The sequence below is a fragment of the Pelophylax lessonae genome, assembly GCF_965119305.1.
Source record: "Pelophylax lessonae genome assembly, chromosome: 7".
Classification (NCBI taxonomy): domain Eukaryota; kingdom Metazoa; phylum Chordata; class Amphibia; order Anura; family Ranidae; genus Pelophylax; species Pelophylax lessonae.
In genome coordinates, this window is record NC_138774.1 from 148,341,264 (window position 1) to 148,367,996 (window position 26,733).

The 26,733-nt window shown below is 40.8% G+C and overlaps 1 protein-coding gene across 1 annotated transcript in view; it reads left to right on the top strand.

Moving 5' to 3' along the window:
• The first annotated feature begins 1,308 nt into the window (after positions 1-1,308).
• LOC309560009 (A-kinase anchor protein 17B-like) overlaps positions 1,309-26,733 on the top strand; it is a 34,950-nt gene continuing 9,525 nt past the window's right edge. The window contains exons 1-3 of the mRNA XM_082263500.1: positions 1,309-1,401; positions 20,644-21,413; positions 26,076-26,194. Of these exons, the coding sequence (XP_082119626.1) occupies positions 20,658-21,413; positions 26,076-26,194 (875 nt within the window). The 5' untranslated portion in view covers positions 1,309-1,401; positions 20,644-20,657. The remainder of the gene's footprint in view (positions 1,402-20,643; positions 21,414-26,075; positions 26,195-26,733) is intronic.

Sequence of the window (26,733 nt, forward strand, 5' to 3'; positions counted from 1 at the left end):
CTGCATTGATGGACACTGGTGAGGTTGCATTGATGGGCACTGGTGAGGCTGAATTGATGGGCACTGGTCAGGTTGCATTGATGGGCACTGATCAGGCTGCATTAATGGGCACTGGTCAGGTTGCATTAATGGGCACTGGTCAGGTTGCATTGATGGGCAATGATCAGGATGCCTTGATGGGCACAGGTGAGGCTGCATTAATGAGCACTGATGAGGCTGGACTGATGGGCATTGGTGAGGCTGCATTAATGGGCACTGATGAGGCTGGACTGATGCGCACTGGTGAGGCTGCATTAATGGGCACTGATGAGGCTGGACTGATGGGCACTGGTGAGGCTGCATTGATGCATTATTTTTGTTAAACCTCCTTTGTTGCTATTAACATTAAATTATGTTACCACATTGTATCATATTTGTCTTGCTTTATAACATCAATATCAGTTATAAACCAGGTGGGCATAGATGGTGAGCTCGGTGGTTAAATGGGCCACTTGACTGGACTTGCCCCCCAGGCCCAAGGCTGCCAGTCCTCCCCTGGTCACCAATCATATATCTTAATTGCCATTATTTTACCTATTTGTTGAGCAATTATTACTGTTTATTTTCCTTTAAACGGTTGGAGTAGTGTACACTTTTTTAATAAATATTCCCCCTTCATTCCAAGTGTTTCAGATTGCATGATGCTGGAATGAAATTACAAGAAATTGTCTTACCCCTGCCCAGTTGTCGTTTCCTAAACTACAAAATCTCTCCCCTCTCCTCAGCTGCACATCATAGGGGGTTGTTTTTTAGTCCAAGAAAAGACCTGGGAGGACTGGTCAGACTCCTTGAGATAACACAGGGAGACTGAACAGGACAGCTTTAAATTTCAGGTTTACTCAACAGGTATTTTTTTTTTAAACTTATCAAACAGATAAAACAAAATGCTTTCAATGGTTAATTTACCAGAATAAAATGGAGTGAATAAGAGAAGTCCATTATTTGGGTATGCATGCACTTTAAAAACTATGATAGATGTCCTTGTAGCCTGGTTGCTACTTACACTTTGAGAATTTTTAAATGTTTCATTAACATCTCTTTATATTTCTCAGAGCTAAAGTAGAATTTCTTAGAAGGGAAATGTTAAAAAGGAAATTCTACTCTGAACAGGTTGTGAAAGAAATGAACCTGGTAGGCAATTGTTACAGGTCCATCAGCAGGGCGAGGGTTTGCCGATAGGTGATTTGATGGAGAGAAGGAGCCAGTGAGCGGGCTTCATAAATCCCTTGTGTTTTTATACGCTAATCTTAGCATCTCATTCTGCAAAAGCAGGAAGCAGATGACAAATACTCTACCTGACTGTTTGTTCTCACAGATTAGCAGCACGCAGGTCAGACTCCATATATCCAAGACCAAAAACCGGTAAGAAACACATTTTTATTCTATTTCAGACAGTCCTGCACATCACATAACGAAACAGCTATTAAATCCCTATTTTTTCAATTATACTAAAGGAAAATGACGACTTTGTAAATGTAATTCCCTATTTCATCTTCTAAACAAAGAGAAGTGGAACTAACTAGTAAAACAATAACTAGGTATTATGTTACTCATGACCATATGTTTTCTCTTTTGCTGGCTTTAGTCAGTGGTTAGTGGTTCACTTGCTTAGAATTACATTTTTGTTTTTGCTTATTGTATTGTAGGCTCACCTCTCATTGGGGCTTGTGTAATACAACAAGACTGTGGATTTTCAGTATTATAATAGCTTTTTCCTTGTACAAAGGGCAGATTTATAAAGCAGTGATTTTCACTATTTCATCAAAGATTAACTAATGGTGAATCAACTACTGTCATTAAAATTCTGAAAGATTCTCCTGCAGTGAATGCTTTGTAATAGTCAAATTCAATGCTTTATAAATATGTGCTGTTGCTTCTTCGAACGTGCTGTTGATTTATTTCAGTGTACGTGTGTTTCTCTTCTTGTTTCATATGATACTGAGAGAACAATTTTGCATTGTGACAAATAAATAAAGGAACAGGTGTTGAATTGTAATTTCTGCAGTGTGGGATTTTCCGTATGAACTGGCAGTGTTTGGCATCAATGAGCTTATTCCATAAAAATCGATTCCAAAAATCAACTGTGTAACCATTCACAAATCAACTCTTTGTGACTAAAGTAAAGTAAAAATCAGATTTTCTGGTTTCTGCGGGCTACTACTCGTTATAATTTCTCTTTACATTACATTACTGGATAAGAGTGGCCATAGATACACAGGTAACTCCCAAGAAATAACGACTAGGAAGATATTTAAATCTTTTATCACCTGCAGTGATGTCACAAACAGCCCCAAATAATTCTCAAAATTTTGTATCCAGGTAAATAATGTCCACCTGAAGCCCATTTAAGGTTAGAACATTAGAATAAGACCAAGAACAAAGCATAGTAACCAATGTTTCGCAACTCAAAATGTATGATTACATTTATCTGACTTTAGATAAATTAAATCTGATTGGTTGTTATGAGGAAAGGATACGTTGCTTACTACCATCACTCCTTGTAAAATAAGCCCTATACGTAATAAAAACGGAAGTAACAACAAAGATATGCAGTAATCCATAGAAACCACTTACATCTTTGGTTGCAATACAGGCTATTGTACACCATTACCTTATACAATATTTTTAAATAAAGGCCAAAGGAAATTTAATAGACATTAATACTTGCTAATCTGTCAATTAGGATATCTAAAATAAAATTAATATTATTTATTATTTGTATTAAAATATTTTATTCTCCCAAAAATGCATATATTTTAGTGTAGCATTTTATTCTGTGATTTGGAATTACAATAAGATCATTGGCATTAAAAAGAAAGTGATGCCAGATGTTGCTGTGAGCTCCTTGGAGACAAATGCAGTATAATTATCCATATTTATCCTCACCTGCACTGTGTCTGTTATTAACTGCTGCGCTTTGAGATATCACTTAATCCCCATCGCAAACTTGTTTACAATGTATTAAATTCATTTGTCGTGTTCTCCAAAAGCCTGGTACACACAATAAGATTATCAGCCAAATGATCGTCACTTTTTTTTTTTTTTTTTTGCATGCTAGTCTCTATATCAGAAATGAAGATGTTACTACAGTTATGAAAATTCTCGTACAACAAAAAAAAAATCAGAAGTGATGTGATGTATTGTATTACTATTGTATTTTTGGCCGAAAACTGTACTGATTAAACAAAAATCATATAATCGTACGAGAAACATTTCCGTGTTTGTCCCTTTAGATCATTTTAGACAAAATGTTGTGATCAGCTCTCGAAAGCTGTGTATTAGCGATCAGACTTGTGACTAATCGATCAGACTATCATATAATTGCTCCAAAAGCGGTATTCTTCCTCTGATTTAACCACTTGCCGACTGGTCACGTTGACCGTACTGCGGCAAAGTGGCACGATTCCGTCCAGCGACGTAAGACCTATGTCGCTGGACTCCTCCCCCTGTAGGCGGCGCTCCGCTGTTTTCATTCACAGCGGGAGTCGGGCCAGGGGAGGAGCGGCGGCGATCGCCGCTGCTCTTCCCCGATCGTCGGTGGAATCTAGTTTGGAGATCCGCGCGCCTGTGTAAACAGAGCAGGCGGATCTCCTAAGTGACAGAGAGTGACAGATCGCAGTGTTCAGCATAACATCCGATCTGTCCCTGACTCACTCAGTCACCTCCCCCCCCCCCCACACGTCAGTAAGCACCAGGCATACATTAACCCCTCCCTCTCCAATAAAATTAACCCCTTCACTGCCAGTGTCATTTTTACAGTAACAGTGCATATTTATAGCACTGATTTACTGTAGTAATATCACTGATACCACCAAAAGTGTCAGTCAAGGGTCCGATCTGTCCGCCGTAATGTCGCAGTCCCGCAAAAAAAAAAAAAATCGCAGATCGCCGCCATTACTCGTTAAAAAAAAAAACACCAAAAATGACAGAAATCTTTCCCTTAGTTAGTAAACGCAATAACTTTTGCGCAAACCAATCAAAATACGCTTATTGTGATTTTTTTTTACCAAACATAGGTAGCAGAAAACAAATTGGCCAAAAATGTAAAAAAATTTTGATTTTTACATTTTTTTGGGGGGAATTTCATATAAAAAATGTTACAAATATTGTTATTTTTTCAAAATAAACGCTCTTTTTTTGTTTATAGCGCAAAAAATAAAAATTGCACCGGTGATCAAATACCACCAAAAGAAAGCTCTGTTTGTGGGAAAAAAAGGACGCAAATTTTGTTAGGGTACGGCGTCGCACGACCGTGCAATTGTCAGTTAAAGTCGCACAGTGCCGAATCGCAAAAAGTGGCCTGGACGTAAGACAGCAAAATCCTCCGGTGGTAAAGTGGTTAATAATCGTGTGTATGGGCCTTAAGTCTTGGGAGGGGACAGCTTTTCATGTCACTGACAGTGGGTTACAATTAAAGGTGAAAAACAGTATGTGTTTGAATATGTCAAATATAATACAGGAAACTAATGTAGGGATAAGTGAACGGATCTAAGGTCTTGAACAATCAGTGATGTACTGCATGTAATCCATTAGGATTCACTGACTGATCAACATTCATCACAGATTCATCACAGTTCACAGATCTGTTCACTTATTAGGAGTAACAAGGTAATGAACAGTGTCTGTCTACCTGTAAAATTTTACAGCATAGTTTCCAAAGAATAATTTAATTTAGCTTTGGATTGATTTTTTTTTTATGTCATGGGTTATAGGCCTGATAACGCAAATGTTGCCTTTATTAAATCCAGAAAAATATTGCAAGTTATTACTGACAGAAGTGCCTTAAGCTGTCAGCACTGTACGTTGTTTAATTTTTGTTGTTTGCATATTGCATTTGTTTTTTGTTTTTTTTGGTTTTTAAGTTCTGTATTGTTCTGGGGGCTATGTTGAATAAAATTATTTTCTTGTAACTAAAACAATGTATCCTGGTTACAAAAGAAGAATCAATATAGAAAATGGTACGCTGACCACGTGTGTTTGTTCTTACAGTAGATCATTTTAGAGCATGAGGATCACACAAATGATGGTTCAGCCTTGTTGGAATATTGCTTGTTCATCCTTAGATTGAAGACACTCAAAGCCCTTACACATTCACATTTCGGTATTATAATCTGATAATTGTGCGAATCATTCAGAACAATTGATTCTGCAAAAATCAAAGAGCCATAGTTTGGTTTCCAATTGATTTAGACTTGATGTCGATTTAGATGAATGAACTTGGGTCAATAATGGCATCTGAGAATGTAGATTTAGTGGCTGTTACGGAGACATGGTTTAATGAAAGAAATGACTGGGACATAACCATACCAGGGTACTCTTTATACAGAAGAGACAGAGAAGGCAAGAAAGGAGGAGGAGTGGCCCTGTATGTGAAAGATAGCATTAAATCTAACCTAATACAAGTTGGTGAGGCCAACATAGAGTCAGTTTGGGTTACGTTGCAGTTTTCTAATTATGCAGTAACTCGTGTAGGTGTGATATATAGACCACCTGGTCAAGTTAAAGAACTAGATCATCTACTAGTTGAAGAAATAGCTAAAATGACAATGAAAGGAGAAGTTATCATTATGGGAGATTTCAATCTTCCAGATATAAACTGGAAAACCAAAATAGCAAGTTCTACCAGGAGTACAGATATTCTAAATTCCCTACTGGGGTTGTCTCTGCAACAAGTGGTTGAGGAGCCAACCCGGAGGGAGGCCATTTTGGATTTGGTATTCACAAATGGGGATTCGGTATATGATGTCATTGTAGGCGAAACCTTGGGATCTAGTGATCACCAGTCAGTGTGGTTTATTATAAGAACTGTGAAAGAGTCACACCACACAAAAACAAAAGTTTTAGATTTTAGAAAAACAGACTTTTCAAAAATGAAATTAGTCATAAATGAGTCCTTATCAGACTGGAACGGATTACATGGAGTCCAGGAGAAATGGGACTACTTAAAAGGTGCATTATTGAAGGCAACAGAAAATTGCATTAGACTTGTCAGTAAAAGCAAAAAAAGGAAGAGACCACTGTGGTACTCAGCAGAAGTGGCCCAAATCATTAAAAAAAAAAAGCTAGCATTTTGTAATTATAAAAAAACCCAGAGCAATGAAGATAAGGAAATCTACAAGATTAGGCAGAAAGAGGCCAAGCAAGTTATAAGAACTTCTAAAGCGCAGGCAGAAGAAAAACTAGCTCAGTCTATGAAAAAGGGGGATAAGACATTCTTCAGATATATAAATGAAAAAAGGAAATTAAAACAAGGAATAACTAAATTAAAAACAAAGGACGGAAGGTATGTAGAAGAGAATAAAGGGCTAGCCGACTGCCTTAATGAATACTTCTGTTCAGTTTTTACAGAAGAAAAAGAAGGAGAAGGACCTCCACTTGAAAGGATGACTAATGAATCGTTTGATGCATGTGTCTTTACAGAGGAAGACATTCTAAGATTGCTGTCTAAAGTGAAGACAAATAAGTCACAGGGTCCTGATGAGATACACCCAAAATTATTAAAAGAGCCTAGTGGTGAGCTGGCAAAACCATTAACAGATTTATTTAACCAATCTTTAGTAACAGGAGTCGTCCCGGAAGATTGGAAATTGGCAAATGTCGTGCCCATTCACAAGAAAGGTAGTAGGGAGGAATCGAGCAACTATAGACCAGTGAGTCTGACATCAATAGTAGGCAAATTAATGGAAACCCTATTAATGGATAGGATTGTGGAACATCTTAAATCCCATGGATTGCAAGATGAAAAACAACATGGGTTTACTTCAGGGAGATCATGTCAAACAAATCTTATAGATTTTTTTGACTGGGTGACTAAAACAATAGACGGTGGAGGTGCAGTAGACATTGCATATCTAGGATTTTAGTAAGGCTTTTGACACTGTCCCACATAGAAGACTTATCAATAAACTGCAGTCATTGAGCATGGACTCCCATATTGTTGAGTGGATTAGGCAGTGGCTGAGTGACAGAAAACAGAGGGTTTTAGTCAATGGAGAACATTCAGAACAAGGTCATGTTACCAGTGGGGTACCTCAGGGATCTGTACTGGGACCAATTTTATTTAATATCTTCATAAGTGATATTGCAAAAGGCCTCGATGGTAAGGTTTGTCTTTTTGCTGATGACACAAAGATATGTAACAGGGTTGATGTTCCTGGAGGGAAACGCCAAATGGAAAAGGATTTAGGAAAACTAGAAGAATGGTCAGAACTCTGGCAACTGAAATTTAATGTGGATAAGTGCAAGATAATGCACCTGGGGCGTAAAAACGCAAGGGCAGAATATAGAATATTTGACACAGTCCTGACCTCAGTATCTGAGGAAAGGGATTTAGGAGTAATTATTTCAGAAGAATTAAAGGTGGGAAGACAATGTAATAGAGCAGCACGAAATGCCAGCAGAATGCTTGGATGTATAGGGAGAGGTATAAGCAGTAGAAAGAGAGAAGTGCTTATGCCGCTGTACAGAACACTGGTGAGACCTCACTTGGAGTATTGTGCGCAGTACTGGAGGCCATATCTCCAGAAGGATATAGATACACTAGAGAGAGTTCAGAGAAGAGCTACTAAACTAGTACATGGAATGCAGGAAAAAACTTACCAGGAAAGGTTAAAGGACCTGAACATGTATAGCTTGGAAGAAAGAAGAGACAGAGGGGATATGATAGAAACTTTTAAATACATAAAGGGAATCAACTCGGTAAAGGAGGAGAGCATATTTAAAAGAAGAAAAACTACCACAAGAGGACACAGTTTTAAATTAGAGGGGCAAAGGTTTAAAAGTAATATGAGGAAGTATTGCTTTACTGAGAGAGTAGTGGATGCATGGAATAACCTTCCTGCAGAAGCGGTAGCTGCAAATACAGTGAAGGAGTTTAAGCATGCATGGGATAGGCATAAGGCTATCCTTCATATAAGATAGGGCCAGGGACTATTCATAGGATTCAGATATATTGGGCAGACTAGATGGGCCAAATGGTCCTTATCTGCCGACACATTCTATGTTTCTATGTTTCTATGTAGATCGGAGTTAATTGGCCAAGACAGAAAATTATTGATTGTTTTGCAATAATCGTCACCACCAAAATGCTTTAGTTATGAATTTGATCATATTTCTTTTGATCAGATTGTGAAATTGCAAGGTGAAAACAGAGATGCGGTCAATAATTTATGATCCTAAGTTATGGTTGTATCTAAACTATAGATCGAAATCTACTTCACTCATATGTGGCATATTGATCAAATGGGTCATCGACTGTAGGCCAATTATTCCTATCAGAAGAGATCAAATAAAAAATCAAAGTTGCATGGCCTCCAGTAGAGGGCGCATTTTGATGTGCATGCACAGCCTGGCCAGCCTCCGCTGGCCAGGCTTTTTTTGAACAGGGGTTTTTTGAACAGGGGTTTCCTTGAAAAAAATGGGAAAGAGAAATGGGACCACGGCAGGTATGTAAACAGGTCCCAAGAGGGTTGTGGGACCTCCTATTAATAGGAGATTGTCACACCTGATAAGGTGGCTGTCATCTCATGTTTTTGGGTTTCCTTAAACCAATTTTTCTCAACTCCAGTCCTTAAGTACCCCCAACAGTCATGTTTTCAGGATTTCTCTCAGATGAAACAGCTGTGGTAATTACTAAAGGCAGTGAAACTGATCAAATCCCCTGTGGAAAACAATGGAAAGCCTGAAAACATGACCTGTTAGGAGTACTTGAGGACTAGAGTTGAGAAACATTGCCTTAGACAGTGTATGTAGATGTCAACTAACAAAATACAATTGCATTTGGAAGAGTACAGAAAAGATAATTTATAAAAGTTAAAAAAAACAGCAAACTTTTTTTATCATTTTTGGTGGAGTCGGAAGAAGAAAGAACCTCTGTCAGATTTTTATTGTCTGTGTTCTAGTGGGGAAGAATCTCACTAATTGGGAGGAAAGCCCACCTTTGATGTTTGTCACTGTTCCCATCTCCCTCTATAAGAATACCTCACTTCCTGTTCCAGTGACAACTGTCAACAGTGGTGTTTCCCCGGACTTTCTGTCCTAGCTTACCAGACAGCAATACAAATCTGATGGCCTGACATAGGTTCTAATCCTTTTTCTTACTTGACTTGGCAGGAATTTCACTTCAGCCTTCCGCTGCTTACAGATATTACTAACAATATAAACGAGTATCCGTTGTTCTTAAGTATTCACATATACATCTAGAAAAAAAGTCATATTATTTACCAGCCAACCAATTGCAGTTTAGTCTCAGGTATGGATGTCACAAAGGAAAACTTTAATAGTCTAAAATTAATTTTATTCCAATAGTATTTTTTTAGATTTTGCTGTACATACCTAAACTAATTTTTGTTTTTAATTATTTTTTGTAGGTATGTCTGTTTTACAAATATACATTAGATACATGACAAAGGATTCCCAGAACACTATAGGTTATCAGAAGAGACAGCAGTACCATCCTGCGTTGTAGCTGGCCTTGTATGTTTAAATTTGCAAAATAAGTCATTTAATAAAGGACAATTCACTAAAATTAGTCAATCAATTTTGTGTGTAAACTACAGTTTGAGCTACAGACCTCTATATACGCCAAAAGCCTAATTACTGCACTGCAGACTGCTAAGCAGTCTCTGGAAGAAGTAAAAAGGAAACCTACAATGTTGTAAGTTTTACCTGCTGGCTATTGACACCACAATATAAATATGTATAATGTCACATTTAACTTTAAAAAATATATATTTTTAAATTTATTTTTTATTTCTGACAATTGTATAGAAAAAATAAACATACAAACCACTATACATTCCATTTAAAACTGATCTCATTTACAAAACCAGAACTGAGCATTTTTTACATAATGAAATGTCTCTGTTCTAAAAATAGGCGTAGCAAGATTCCCAGCTGTTTTGCTGGATATGGGTCCGCCAGGGTTATCACTAGCAACAGCAGCACAGTTAGGGATATTCTTCAAGTGTGAGCTCTGAGACAAGAATCAGTCCAGTATCTTTGGGTTTTTAGGTTTATTGAGAACTTGGATGGGAGAAGGGATGAGTGGGATACTCTTCTGGCTCAACTATGCACAATATTAGGGGGACAACTGAAAAAAATGCCTGCTGATGCTGACTTGACGCTGGGTGAATGCCGGTCAACGCCGGTTGGCGCTAATGAACGCTGACTCGCGGTCTCTTAGCACTGAACTGACTCCTTGTAGAAGCTCCCTTAACACTTTTCTGTGAGGTAGCTACTTGTACATCTGCTGCAACGCTTAACACTTAAGGGCCCGCACCAGCGCCTTCTTTACACACACACTTCTCTTCAGGGCTTAGACTCAGGCACCCCCTTTCTAAGCTTCCTCCTGGTTAGCTGGCTCCTGGATCCCTCAGACCTTCTGGAGTGGTCCCCTATCCTAGGCACACCCCTGGGCAGTTTACAGAACTCACGACACTGCTTCCCTGGAAACTTCTGCCCCAGCAGTTCCACAGAACACTGGATCCCACTCTGCAGCTCAGCTCAACTTTCTGTACTCTAGGCCGACTGCCAAGGACACTTTTCCTGACGCTGACAGGAGGAGAGACACCCTCCTCCTGGGACTCTGCTTGCCGCCAAAGATGCCCTGTCATGTGCTCCCCTCAGACTTATATCCCCTCCCAGGATGCACTGCGGCAGATTCTGCCCTCTGGGGTAGATACAAGCCCTGGTGTGCCATTGGCCAGGTTTCCTCCACTGTCCAATGAGAGCCCTCATTGGACACAGTGGGGAGACTCCCCAAGCTCAACAGGCACACCTGAGAACACATGACAGCCTAGCTGAACAATCAAGGCCCCCCTGATAAGCAGACAGGGCCACCCATATACTTTTCCTAGCACCTACCTAGGAGGGTGCTACATAGGGATGCTTTGTAGTTAGGCATGAAAATAATGCAGCCATAATACTCAAGAACTGCAAAAATGGCACCCATCCATTCCTCAGCAAGTAGTGAGCCCCTCTTTGTAAAAAATGGTTTTACCCATGGGAGAACCCCTCTAACATGTTTCGCCCAGTTAAGGTTTAATTGTAGAGGGGTAAAACATTGAAACATGTTAGAGGGGTTCCAAGGGGGGGACCGAGGGGGACCAAGCTGAATCCATTTTTACTAAGAGAGGCTCACTATATGCCCAGGTAATGTGCGGACATGTGCCATTTTGTTGTAGTCCTTTATGTGTTTGAAGAACCAGTATTCAATCCAATCAGCACCTGCAAACATTGTGGCCAGTCGGCTTGGATATCAGAATGGAGATTTGAGTGGTATCAATTTTATTTAATCATAATACTTAAGGGATGCAAATTTCTATAATTTACAATCTGACTGTCAGTGTATGCTGCTTTCGGCCTCATACTAAATCATTATGGTGTTCATTAACCCTATTTTCTGTTTGGCTCTCAATGTAAGTCTGTGAAAATGCAGGTCAATAAATGTTCATGCGTTGAGTACTGCTGTTGGTATTCCTCAAACTGGGATGTGAACTGTGAAAACCTGCTGTATTATTGCAGTAATAGTGTATACAGATATATACCAGTCAAAATGAAACAATGTGATGCATACACGTAGCATGTTACCCTATGTGGTCAGTATTCCAATTTTTGACCCATGAATTGCAGTGGTGCATACTTACATCCAACCCCCTTTTATTGGTAATCTGGTGATCTGAGAACTCCTGCTTGTGACTTAAAGCGGAGTTCCGGGCACAGAAGTCATTTTTCACTGAACATACCCCCGGGACAGTCAGGGCTAGCACATTCCACAATGGCTAGCCTCTGATCTGTCCCGGTTCACACTTACCTTTTAGAAGAAATACTTACTTATAAAATTTCTTCCACAGCGTTTCCATCTCTCTTGTGGGCAGCTGAAGCCGGCGCGGTCCTCTTCTGTGTCTTCTTCCGCGTCTTCTTGTCCCAGAATGCGCCTGCACCGGCCCCTCTCGTCACTTCCAGTGCGGCGCCGCATTCCTCCACAGCTTCTGGGCATGCCCAGAAGCTGTTTAGCAGGGGAATGCGGCATCGCCCGGAAGTGACGAGCGGGGCCGGTGCCGTCGCATTGATTCCTGGGAGCGATGACGTTCAGCTCCCAGGAATCATCGCGAAGGAGGAAGTGACGGGTGAGCCGCGGCGCTGAGGGAGGAAGTACTCTGAGGTGAGTATTTACGATCTTCATTTACAAGGTAAGTAAACAAAAAAAAAAAAAAACCTAACTATCCAATTCCTTTTCAGGTGATGTCTACCTAGCGGAGGGGCACAAAAAAAAATATCGATTTTGTGCCCGGAACTCCGCTTTAAGTGAAGAATTTACAAACACATACAGGATGCCAGATAGTAATAAATGTTATTACTAAGGAGTGTATTTATAATAAAAAAATGTGCATACCTTTTTTGTACAGCAAAATTGCTGCACAATCTGCGTGGATGAGGCAAAATGTAATGTTTTCCTTATATTTATTCTACAGGTTGTTTAAAAAATAGAGTGATACAGGAAATTACCTCATTATGGCCAATGGGTGGAACTGAGGATGAAAGGGAAATACATACTTCTTTCCTATGATTCTCAGCTCTATCTAATGACCAAAATAGAAAAAAAAAAAACACTGGATTTTGCCTCATTTGCACAGAATGAATGTACCAGCAGTTCTGCTGGATAAATACCTACACAATTTTTTTATTTTTTTACAGCCATCAATCCGATTCTAAGCTGCCCTGGAAGTTTGAATGTGATTTGTAATACAAGGTCACAGCTGTACTGTTGGCTGGACAACATTAGCACCACTTTTTGCATGAAATTACTCCTAAAAGATAAATTGGGCGGACTTCTTTACTTTGCTGTTGATGTTTCCTGGATAGCATTAGCTATGCACTGAGAGTTCTTAATTATAGCTCCTTTATCTCATGTTCACATTGCTAGAGATGAATTAGAGCAACCAGTGCTTTGGGGCAGTCGAGGTTTGGAGGTAATTTGCAGGTACAGCCTGGACATTGCATCCAACATGCAGGCTGCCCTATGTTAATGACATCCCGAATGGACAACATACAGTATATGATCAGTGCACTTCATTAGACAGGGTGCAAGTGGAGCTCTGACATTTAGGCATCCATATGAGAATAGTCATAATTTGGCACAAACAAATTTGTTTGGGTTCCTGGATCTACTGTAAATAAATAGCCGAGTCCAGGATTCGCAGGGTTTCCCGAATCGCACCAGTGTGAACCCAGCCTAAGGAAGTTATGGATTCTGACTTTTTTTTCTATTTGGATAAATATTGAACACTTTTTTAGTCTGACCTAAAGTCCCTGGCTTCTTCACACTCTGCTGTGCACTCTTCTGACTTGTGTCATGTAGTATAGTTCAAATGTTATCAGCAAAATGATAACAAAAGCTTTGCACAGATAAGTGGCACACTTCATGTGCACTACATAAAAACAGTGTTGGTAGCAATTTTGTTGGTTAAATTAGTTTGTCTGACAGTTCGGTCTATGCGTGACATACCAGTAATGGACCCTTAGTCCATCACCATTAGTAGTAGCAGCTCAGGCTGCTACTACTACTATGAATAGGTAGGGTCACATTTCTAGTATGTGGAACAGGCCTAGGCTGCTTCTATTGTACCTTCCCTATGACCATAGATCAATAAAGCAGCACCATTTTCTACATCTTAAATAATTTCAAATGCCTAGTGCAATAAGTAGTTGAGGTAGAATGTTAAATTCCTAATATGTTCTCCCCGAATGGTGAAATAAATGGCAGTTTGCTTCCCCCTAAAACCTTGTCATCCTAAATCCTGGTTTGTGTTGCCTTTCCACAAATCCAGCCCTTTAGTCAGACAGGTCCAGCTACAGGGAATATGTTGTTCCACATGTCCATAGGTTTTGGAGCCTTGCGGTATTTGTACTTCTACAAGCTCATTAAACTGTGTGAAGGCTTCTGGACTCCATTCAGAGGCAGACAACAGAAGTCTTGGCTTCGGTTTTAACCCCTTCAGAGTTGTACAAGGTAATGTAGACATCTAAATAAGTTATTACCAGGACAACAATCCACACTGAGTATGATGACTGATGTTGGTAGCTCTTCAAGGCAGATCTATCACCAACAAGGTTGAAAGTTCTTTTGCCTTCAGAACTGCCATAATTCTTCATGGCATAGATTCAACAAGGTGTTGAAAATATTCCTCAGAGATTTTGGTCCATATTGACATGATAGCGTCATACAGTTGCTGCAGATTTGTCGGCTGCACGCCCATGATGTGAATCTCCTGTTTCACCACATCCCAAAGGATTGAGATCTGGTGACTGTGGAGGCCATTGGAGTACAGTGAACTCATTGTTATGTTTAAGAAATCAGTGGTGAGATGATGTGAGCTTTGTGACATGGTGTATCATCTTGCTGGAGGTAGCCTTCAGAAGATGGGTTCACTGTAGTCATAAAGGGATGATCATGGTCAGTTGGTACTAGAGGGCCCAAAGTGTGTAAAGAAAATATCCCCCACACCATTAATCCACCACCACCAGCCTGAACCATTGATACAAGGCAGGATGGATCCATGCTTTCATGTTGTTTACACCAAATTCTGACCCTACCATATGAAATTGAGACTCATCAGACCAGGCAACATTTATCCAGTCTTCTATTGTCCAATTTTGGTGAGCCTGTGTGACTTGTTTCCTGTTCCAAACTGATAGGAGTGGCACTTCTGCTGCTGTAGCCCATGTGCTTTAAGGTTCAATGTGTTGTGCGTTCAGAGATGGTATTCTGCATACCTTGGTTGTAACGAGTGGTTATTTGAGTTACTGTTAAGTTTTTATCATCTCAAACCAGTCTACTCAATCTCCTCTGACCTTTGACATCAACAAGGCATTTTTGTCCACACAACTGCTGCTCACTGGATATTTTCTCTTTTTCAGACCATTCTCTGTAAACCCTAAACATGATTGTGCGTGAAAATCCCAGTAGATCAGCAATTTTTGAAATACTCAGTCCAGCTGGTCTGGCACCAACAACCATGCCATGTTCAAAACCACCTTAATCTCCTTTCTTTCCCATGGGGTAGTAGACAGGATTTATCGGATAACTAAATAACTTAAACTAAGATAAATAAATGACACCACAATATTTTTAAGGTTGGAAATTGAAGAGGCCGCGGCCGTTTATTATTTATTAAAATTAACCAATAACTTTTAAATATCAATACAAAATTTTCATCATAAAAACAACCCAGTCACTACGACCCAGGTTGCCACTAGCAAAATTAAAACTTCAGAATAATTATCCAAACAAACCTAAAACATTCAGTCACAAGAATAAACGTCCTCCTTTGCAGCATGCAAAGGTGACCCTAAAATAATAAACTGACCGCGAAAAATAAGGGGGGGGGGGGAACCGCTCGGCTTCGGCTTCCTGAGGCGATCTGAAGTCCAGTCAGTGAGAGACCCCTTAAATGAGGCTGAAGAAAGGCTCTGGACCAATCCTGGATGAGGAAAACAGGCAGGAAAAACGGGATGCAGCAGGTAAGAAGCCTAATCTACCTGGATACTGGGGCAGCTAGTAACAGGAACAGCCAATCAGCTCAAGGATGAGCTAACCGGCCTAAACTCGCTAGTAATATCCCTGGTCCTATAATACTTATGCTATGCTAACTGTACCTGTCACTACCCCATAAATAAAAGGGGTTAATTAACCCCTTTTCTTTTTATTCTGATGCTCGGTTTGACCTTCAGCAAGCCACCTTTACTACCTCTAGATGCCTAAATGCATTGAGTTGCTGCCATGTGATTGGCTGATTAGCAATTTGTGTTACCAAGCAATAGAACAGGTATACCTAATAAAGTGGCTGGTAAGTATATATCCGTGGTTTAGCCACAGCTTTATAGAGCAAAGCAAACTGTAAACAATCACAGAGCTTTTCAAGTACAATGGAAAATCACTGTTTGCTACAATGCACACTTCCATAAATTAGGTTTATCATTGTTTCAAACGTAATCCCTCACAAACTAAATTTTACAAGCGCTGCTCTATCGGTTGCATCAATTAGTACCAGCTGTGTCTTGTCACCCTAACAGTAGTTTATTTTCTTTTTTGTTAATTTCCTTGTTTTCTAATTAGTATTATTCATATGGTCAAATTGTTCTTCTTGGCTATGTTGCAGAGTATGTTAAGCTGTAAAACTTAAAGCAAACCCGTACTTTGCTTATTCAGAGCATAATGTGACCTGGGTCCAATGGCACTGTCACACAGGACTCAGTAGCCCTATGTAAGCTAGATTTAAGACTTGTATCTCATACAAGGCTTTCCTTTTACTCCCACTGGCTGGGAGAAAAAAGCAATATGTGCTGCTGGGCAGGGAAGCATTCAAATATACACGTATTGCTTTGGCCTGCATGGGAAAAGCACAAGATCACTTTACAGTGAAGCTTCTGAAGTCTTCAATCTGTCCTCTCTACTATGTTAATCTGTACAGTATACTGTAGTTTGGTAGAGAAAGGGGAGTGACTCGCATGCTCCCCCATACCAGGTATTTTTCTTTGCCAACAGCAGCCAAATAGTACACTGGGGTAGCGAAGAGAAGGTCAATATGTACAATTGAGGAATACGACAGTAATGTAAAGCCGTGGCCTAGCCCTGCATGGGCAAAACACAGTTTCACTTTTAGGGCCCTTTCAGACCTTAATATCCTGTTGAGTTGCAATAACATACCTTTTTTTGCACGTTAACGTGCATTGCATTTAGAAAGCCTATTGAAATCTATCTGCTGGCAACAGCAAAACACCCAAAACAACAGACACGCATCATTTATATAATGCAGCCTACTATAATGCATGGCAATATGTTACCACGTATTGTGGTACGCTGCAACAAACATGTGGTGGAGCTGTGTTGGTGTGCGTTGGGTTGCAACCTGCTAATGCACATAACATGCATTCCTACATTCACACCACAAAGATGTGAATGGGCCCCAGAGGTTAGGAATCAAATCTCCAGTTTTTAATTCTTGTCTTGAATATTGTCCATAAAAATTTAAGTTAGATTAAATACATTTTGTTTTATAGGTTGTTTACACATATATAGCAGTGAGCAAATTACCGACTGCACAATGCAAATGCACAAGGGATTATTTACATTTCTTGAGGGAAAGATAGATAGATGCTGGCAAGGAGGGAAGGGGATTTGATAAAAGGCTCTGTTAGTGTTGTAACACAGGAAACAGAAAGACAAGTTCTTCTAAGGCATTCTCATTATTCATGTGACTGGGTTAGGGGAAATCTGTACAGTGCACATAATGGACAAATTCATTTTATTTTACTGAACATAAGCAACATGTATTTATTTATTTTTCACTTGTTCCTTGTTGCCAGCCTGGGCGAAAATGCAGTCTGTCCAGATATTGGAGAACATGTGACACCCCCTGGCCTCCCCACAATCCTTTACTTGGTGCTCTAGTGACCAATGACTGGGAGGGGGGGGGGGGGGGTGGAGTCTGACCTTCTGCTTAAAAATGGATCTGTAACCTGACTATGGATATTCAAATATTTACATATTCCTAACAAACAATAAATTAACTTTAAAACAATCAATTTAAAAAAAAAAAAAAAAAAAAAAAAAAACAATTTAAATGACTTTAGTGAAGATGAATTTCTGCATAGTGCCTACAAATACAGAGGTCAGTGAGGATTGTTTTAATTATTCACTCCTTTTTAAGAATATATAAGTACCTTGTAAACCAATTCAGTTTATGTTTGTCTTTTGTGGTATCTAATTGCTAGATTTCCTCAAAGGCTATATTCAGTATTTTCATTGTGTTTGGTATACAATGGGGATCGAAAGTTTTGGCACCCCAGGAAAAAAATTTGTATTAATGTGCATAAAGAAGCCAAGGAAAGATGGAAAAATCTCCAAAAGGCATCAAATTACAGATTAGACATTCTTATAATATGTCAACAAAAGTTAGATATAATTTCCATCATTGACACTTTCAAAATTATAGAAAACAAAAAAATGGCGTCTGCAAAAGTTTGGGCACCCTGCAGAATTTATAGCATGCACCGCCCCCTGTGCAAGGCTGAGACCTGCCAGTGTCATGGATTGTTCTCAATCATCGTCTGGGAAGACCAGGTGATGTCAATCTCAAAGGTTTTAAATGCCCAGACTCATCTGACCTTGCCCCAACAATCAGCACCATGTGATCTTCTAAGCAGTTGTCTAGAAAACTGAAACTGAAAATAGTTGACGCTCACAAAGCTGGAGAAGGCTATAAGAAGATAGCAAAGAGTTTTCACATGTCAATATCCTCTGTTCGGAATGTAATTAAGAAATGGCAGTCATCAGGAACAGTGGAAGTTAAAGCAAGATCTGGAAGACCAAGAAAAATATCAGACAGAACAGCTCGCAGGATTGTGAGAAAAACAATTCAAAACCCACGTTTGACTGCACGATCCCTCCAGAAAGATCTGGCAGACACTGGAGTTGTGGTACACTATTCCACTATAAAGAGATACTTGTACAAATATGGTCTTCATGGAAGAGTCATCAGAAGAAAACCTCTTCTATGTCCTCACCACAAAAATCAGCGTTTGAACTTTGCAAATGAACATATAGACAAGCCTGATGCATTTTGGAAACAAGTTCTGTGGACCGGTGAGGTTAAAATTGAACTTTTTGGCCGGAATGAGCAAAGGTACGTTTGAAGAAGAAGGGGCACAGAATTTAATGAAAAGAACCTCTGTCCAACTGTTAAGCATGGGGGTGGATCAATCATGCTTTGGGGTTGTATTGCAGCCAGTGGCACAGGGAACATCTCACGAGTAGAAGAGAAAATGGATTCAATAAAATGTCAGCAATTTTTTGATGGTAACTTGATGCCATCTGTGAAAAAGCTGAAGTTAAAGAGAGGATGGCTTCTACAAATGGATAATGATCCTAAACACACCTCAAAATCCACAGGGGATTACATCAAGAGGCATAAACTGAAGGTTTTGCCATGGCCTTCACAGTCTCCTGACTTCAACATAATTGAAAATCTATAGATAGACCTTAAAAGAGCAGTGCGTGACAGACAGCTCAGAAATCTCAAAGAACTGGAAGACTTTTGTAAGGAAGAATGGGCTCAAACAAATACCTCAAATACCTCAAACAAGAATTGAAAGACTGGCTACAAAAAGCGTTTACAAGCTGTGATACTTGCCAAAGGGGGCAGTACAAGATATTAACTCTGCAGGGTGCCCAAACTTTTGCAGGCACCATTTTTTTGTTTTCTGTTATTTTGAAAGTGTAAATGATGGAAATAAAATCTAACTTTTGTTGACATATTATAAGAATGTCTAATCTGTAATTTGATGCCTTTTGGAGATTTTTCCATCTTTCCTTGGCTTCTTTATGTGCATTAATACAAATTTTTACCTGGGGTGCCCAAACTTTAGATCCCCACTGTAGTTGTAGCTTGTGCAGTCAGATTTAGTTTGTTATGTCAGCAAATATTACCAGCTACAACAGACCTCAGCAAACTGCATCTTCAGGGCAATATCTAGGCTTTTGGCTATCCATATCTGGCCCTTGATGCCTCCACTGTTAGCATGCCTTTCTGAATCTGTCAGTTTCCTCACTGAGAAGCTGACAGGCTCCAAGAGGCACACTGATGTATGTCTGTGTGGAGAGCTGCAAAAACTGGAAGGAGGGAACCTGAACAGCTGATCAGAACAGTGGGGAGGCTTGGTTCTGACAGGAGGGCATTGCCTAAGATACATCCCACCATGTTTTTGCTGTCTTCGTGCCTGCAAGCTGCAAACCCCAAGAGCAATGAGTCTTGTTCTTCACTCCAGGTCAAGATTCCCAGAAATCCTTGCTGTACGGATCTCAGGCACTATCCTTCATTCCAGTCACAGTGCTTTTCAAAGGGTATGTGACAGGCAGTGAGGAGGTGAAATATTGCCTTTTTACTGCCTGATTTACCCCCTTTAATGCTGTGTCACCACACTGCAAGCCCGTGCATTGCACATGGTTGTGGCACAGCCCACTCAATAGGCAAGTTTGACATTGCCCATCCTTGGCCTACCTACTGTAATCAATAAACTGTGTATTTGTCTAATGAAGTATATCCCCACACTAGATAGATTATGGTAGATTTTGCTGGTCTAAAAAATCAATTCTAAGCAATGGCCTGGCCAGTGTCAGTCAGGAAGACATTCTTGGTCTGTCAGACTTTTCAAAATTTTCCAGAAAGTCCTATTTGGGTGAAAATTATTACTTTGAACATTGTACGTGCTAATTTTTGCCTCCAAGGTGTACCAATAATAGTCTAATCTTTAGGGAAACCAATAAATAGTCTTATCTTTAGGGAATTAGCCTTAGGAACAGCATGTTTATAGCTAGTCTATGCATATATACCTGTTATACATATATAGTAATTAGTTACATATTTCAGGCGTTGGATCAGGGTGTATATTTCCAGTCTATGCTAATATACAGCAGTGTGTGTTCAGTATTTTGATCCCATTTCTTGACAAGTTGCCCTTAAATTGTTCCCCTTATATTCATGCCTGTTTTTTTAGCTTTGCTGTCACCTGAAATTACAATGTTACATGTTAAATCTGTTGCAGGGCCACAGAACACCATGACTGTTACTCCAGTCTACGATGACTCAGAAGCTGTTGAGTTATGTGCCACCTATCATCTCTATCTCAAACCAAAAGCAAAATTAATCATCTCAGTCAACCTCTCCGAAGAGACAGGCCAGTGCCGGCCAGTATCACACTGGGATATTCTGGAACAGATGAAAACTATGGTTGCACCAGACCATTTCACTTCTCTCAGGGTTGTCAAAAGCACAAAGGAGGTCATTCGACTGGAAGGTGAAACAGACACTAGACAACTGTGTCAGATTTTCTTAGAGAAAATGAATGGACAAACATTGCAAATAAACAATCTAAATGACCCTGCAATACTTGAGGTACAAGAGGCTCCTTTAGAAAGTCCAGCCATTGAAGAGACCAAAGAACAAATGCTAGAACAGATAGAAGATGGAGAAGACATCTCAGACTATTCTACTGTGCAATCTTCGATACATCTGGAAGGACTACCATGTAAATGGTTTTCAGATTGGAACACAAATATTGACAGGCCAAGTGAGGGGATATTAAGAAGTGCTTTTGAAAAATATGGAAAAATAGTTTATATTGATATACCTATGCTTGATCCATACAGAGAAGAGGATGTGGGGAATGCAGTGACTCCTGGCAGTCTACAGGCCTTTGATGCTTTTCTCCAATATGAGGACAAATCAAGTGCAATGAATGCTATGTGTTCACTACATGGCATGAAACTCATGTATGCTGCTGAGGATGGGAAGTCTTTGGCTTGTGATTTCAAGGTAAAATACATATATATTGTATATAGGTGATATAAATACATATAAAACCAGGGTTTTTTCAGCTGGACCATGCCAGAATGTTGTTCCACCACCTCTAAGGCTGGCCCTTTGGTCACCACTTTCACTTATAAACACAAAAGCATGGCTTCTTTGTTTACAAGTGACAGTGCACTTCTCCAGGCGGCTCTACACACAGTGTGCACTCAGGCACTTCATGAGAACAACAAGACGTGGCCGCGAGAGGTACTAGAACTAAAAGGACTAAATAGCATAGATAACACAGGGAGGTTGCAGAGGACTTAGGATAGCTCTGAATTTCTGACAAGATATATGGGATTTTTGCACTCATCAAACCATACTAGCCAACTGTCCCTTTTTTCCTGAGACAGTCCCTGCAAATAGGAGCCTGTCCCAGGTAATTTATATTGTCACTGGAAGTGCCTGTTAATCACCTCCCACCCGGGCCATTGTAAATATATGGCCGGGTGGGAGTCTCCTCCTTCTGATCGGACGGTCCGGAACGTCCTTCAGAAGGAGAGAGATCGCGATGCCGCGGGCACCCGCAGCAGCGCGATCTCGATGTGTCTGTGTCCCTCGGACACAGAGCAACATCATTCGGCAGGAGGGCCCTGTGATTGGCCCTCCTGATCACATGACGGCTGTGTCCAATCACAGCCGTCATGTAATGTAAATAGAGGCGTTGTAACGGCTTCGATCTCTTCTCCTCCTGACAGATCCTGTCAGTGAGGAGAAGAGGGATGATCGGTGCTGCAGCGGGGGTGATCAGTGAGTATTTCTAATTACTCACTGATCACAGGGGAGGTCTGTGCTGGTAATCAGAACATTGATTACCAGTGCAGCCCTGGGGGGGGGGGGGGGGGGAGGGGTGCCACTAAGCCACCAGGGATGCTCACCCATGACCACCAGGGATGCCCACCATGGCCACCAGGGATGGCAAACAGGGCTCAGAGAGCCCCCCAGTGCCCTCCCTATCAGTGCTGCCCACCAATGCCATCTATCAGTGCTGCCCACCAGTGCTATTATTGCCATCTATCAGTGCCGCCCACCAGTGCCCATTATTGCCCACCAGTGCTGCCTATCAGTGCCCATCAGTGCCCCCCATCAGTGCCGATCAGTGCCCCCCATCAGTGCCGATCAGTGCCACCCATCAGTGCCGATCATTGCTGCCCAACAGTGCCACCTATCAGTGCCCATCAGTGCTGCCAATCAGTGCCCATCAGCGCTGCCTATCAGTGCCCACCAATGCTGCATATCAGTGCTATCTATCAGTGCCCATCAGTGCTGCATATCAGTGCTACCTATCAGTGCCCATCTGTGCTGCATATCAGTGCCACCCCATCAGTGCCACCCCATCAGTGTCTCCTCATCAGTGCCTGTCAGTGCGGCATCATCAGTGCTCATCAGTGCAGGAAAAAACATATCTATTTACAAAATTTTATAACCTAAACAAAAAAAACTTTTTTTTTTTTTCAAACTTTTCAGTCTTTTTTTATTTGTGCACCAAAAAAGAAAAAACCTGACGGTGATCAAATACCACCAAAAGAAAGCTCTATTTGTGGGGAAAAAATGACACAAATTTGGTTTAGGTACAGCGTTGCATGACCGCGCAATTGTCATTCAAATTGCAACAGCGCTAAAAGCTGAAAATTGGTCTGGGAAGGAAGGGGGTTTAAGTGCCCAGTATTGAGGTGGTTAATCAGGCTGCCCATAAATGTTACGCAGAAGTAGTGCAGCTGAATGGGAGACTTATTCCAACTCTGCTACTGTGGTCTTAAGTTTGAAATTCCCTTTTCAATTTCCTGTAAAAATTTTCTCTATATTGAGTAGACTCTATAATCTGATAAGTAGGCAAGATTAATTGTGGGCAGGGCTTCAGGGAAGTGGGTGTGGTAATTGTTGGCAGCTATGATCAAACAGAACTAACAAAGTGCTTCCAATTATATTTTAAAAAGACCAAACAGGAGCAAATATGAGAAGCTGATTATTAGCGTTTACTTACAGCTCATGTTCTGGACACCACTGTATAATTCATTATAGAGCAGGATGACTGTGTTTTTGTCCTCCTTGTTTACTTCCATCCCCTTATATTTCTATATAGAGCAGGGTGCCATCCTCTTTATTTACTTTCATCCCCTGTAACCTATTTCTCCTGTCTATAACTTCCTTATAAAAATCAGAATGGTACAGGTCATCTATATGTAGTATGTCAGTATGTTAGTATGTTACTACTCCTATCTGTGTGTATTTTTGGCCAGGTGTGTGGTATTTATTAGGGAATCGTTCTCAATCCTTCCAGCATTTTCAGCTGATGCTTCCAACATCTGACTTCCATACCATCTTGGTGTATGTTAAAAGTGTTACTAAACCCACAACAGTAAAATCAGTCTGCATAATATATGCAGTAAAGCATGTTTGATCCTATCTTCTGATCCTCCCCTTCTTCCAGAGTCCCCAATCCATCTCCTAATAGTACAGAGTCTTCGGGGCACTCTGCACATGCTCATGTATACAAAGTGAGCTGGCATATATAGGGAATGGGCGTGTCTCAGTCCAAAATTGTACATATACAAAAAGAAAACATCACCCACGGAACTTTAACGAGGCACAGCCAAAGGATAAGATATACAAAAAATGTATTGTTACATAAAACAGATATTAACATACATTTTAAAACAAGTTGTCATACATAGTTACCAACTATATATATATATATACACACACACACACACATGAATAGCCAATCCTTAAATCAGTCAAAATGAAACTAAACTTCCATAAGGTGCGTAGCACCCTTCTAGGTAGGTGCTAGGAATAGCATATTTGTGGCCCTGTCTGCTTATCAGGGGGGCCTGATCTATTAGTTTCATTGGGGGGCCTGATCTATTAGCTCATTGGACAGTGGAGGAAACCCAGCCAGTGGAAAACTCTGTTTTATGTCAGTTCCAGTGAGAAGGCATTCCTGCAATGCATCCTGGGATTGCACATAAATAGGAAGGGAGCATGTGACAGAGTAGCGGGAGCATCAGTCCCAGGAGGAGGTGACGGCTGTCACAAGTGAAAAGGTGGTCCGGGCAGTCGGTCTAGGGGTCAGAGGTTGAGCTAGGCTGCAGAGGATCCAGAGTGTGCTGACCGAGTGGATCTGCTTGGCAAAGATCTTCTGGAAAAACAGTGTCGTGAGTACTTAAGATCTGCCCAGGGGTCTGCCTAGGAAAGGGGACCATTCCAGAGAGGTCAAGGGGGATCCAGGAGCCAGCTAACCAGGAGAGTACAGTAAAGGGGGTGCCAAGTACTAAAGCCCTGAAGTTTGGGGATTATAGGGGGCGCCAGGAAGGTCCCTGAAGTGTTCAGCGATACAGATTGTACTACAAGTCAGCTACCCTAGGAAGGAGTACCTCAGGGGGCTCAAAGGACTTTTCCACAGTCAGAGGTAAAGTCATAGTAAGTGGCCTAGCCGTGACCAGCGTCAGACAGCGCTAATCAGCGTCAGCAAGCGTTAACCAGCATTAAGCAGCATTTTTGTAGAGTCCCTGACTATTTGTGCATAGTTTAGTTGTTGGAGTATCCCACTCATCCCTTCTCCTATCCAAGTTCTCAAATAAACCTAACCCAAAGAAACTGGACTGGTTCTTGTCTGAGGTATTCACACTTGGGAAACATGCTTAAAGGTACTACTGTTGCTAGCGGTAACCCAGGGGGACCCACACTCAGCAGCTCCCTTGGGAGTAGTACTACAGCTTAATAATCTGTACTGATTTTCTCTACGCGTTTCATGAGATAAGCCCTTGCTTCTTCAGGAGAGGTGCACATGAATATCTAGAGATAAAGACAAGCTAATATGAGAAAAATGAAGAGGGAGAGAAAAGGGGGGGGGGCAGCCCACACACACCTGGACTTACAATTGGTTGGATAAATACAAAAAGATTCCACATGTTTACAGTAGTGTGTTTAGCAGATAAAATAGGTTAACAGGTTTTTCAGGGGTAGATCAACAGAAAATGCCCGTCAGGGTCAACCCAGTGGTCCAACTAGTTCACCCTGGGAGTTGTGGATATCTGTTTTATGTAACAATACATTTTTTATCCTTTGACTGTGGGTGAGGTTTTCTTTTTATGTGTGCACATGCTCGGTTTTTGTGTATTGCTAGAGAGTTTTGTTTTTTTAGGGAGGATGCATGTGATCAGCACAAGGCCAATCAGCACTGTCCAGACAAAGGGTCAGGGGTCCTGCAGCCTCATAGGACAGTCAGTGAAAACTCCTCCTACAAGCTTTAACCAGTGTTCAGCTGGACACTGTCACAAGACTGCTATATACTGTTGATTAGAAGGTATTTAGCAAATTATATTTATTAAAATAATTGCATGTCCATGTTCTGTGTACTGTGGGAGATCAGATATAGTGAATGCAGTGTCCTGGCTTTAGTAACACTTTATGCTGAATAGGTGCACATAGCCCCATGCCAGCACTGATCCCCCAGGTTCAGGTAATGACAGCATCTAGTCCATTTTAGGAGCATCTACTGGGAAATATACCAGGGTAAGATACCATCTCCCTTTTTAGAAGTTTATCAGCATTTGTAATCAAACCTTTCTTTATCTAGTCTAAAATATGACCATCTCAATTTCTACTTTTACCACGAATCAGGTATGTTTGGACACCACCAACCACTTTAGTGAGGAGGCAGTAAACAAAAGGGCTGCTGAGCGTCTTAAGCTGCAACAACTGGAGCTGGAGAGGAAGCAAGAGAAGGAGGAAGAAGAGAGGTACATACAGATAACATGATCCGTAATGCCCTGTGACAAGTTTATAACAGTTTATAAAATAAAATAACTGATTAAAATTTGCCAGCCAGATCCTGTATAAAAAGTGGTCTGTACTATAACTCAACTCATACGGTCATACATGCCCTTATGTCCATATGACCTGTGATGCGTACTATGTATAGTTATTCTGCACCTGTGCTGCTGCTGCTTACGCACTGTTGGTATTTACATCTCCCCCTGAAGATGCAGCGGCAGTGCAGGTCTGATGATGTGTGAAAAATGATGGTGTGTGAATGACTTATTAAAAAGGAGATGTAAACATCAACAATTGGTAGGCAGTGGCACAGGAACAGAATGACCTCAGCCTATGTTCACATCTGTGCGTTTCTGCAAGCCACGTTTGCGCAAGCACAGCAGCCTATTCATTTCAATGGGCTGCTGTGCCTGCGTTTCCCGAAGAAAAAGGTGAATGCATCTTTTTTAAAGCGCAGCCCGCAGGAAAATCGCATAGTTATTTTTACCATGTGATTTCCCTGCAG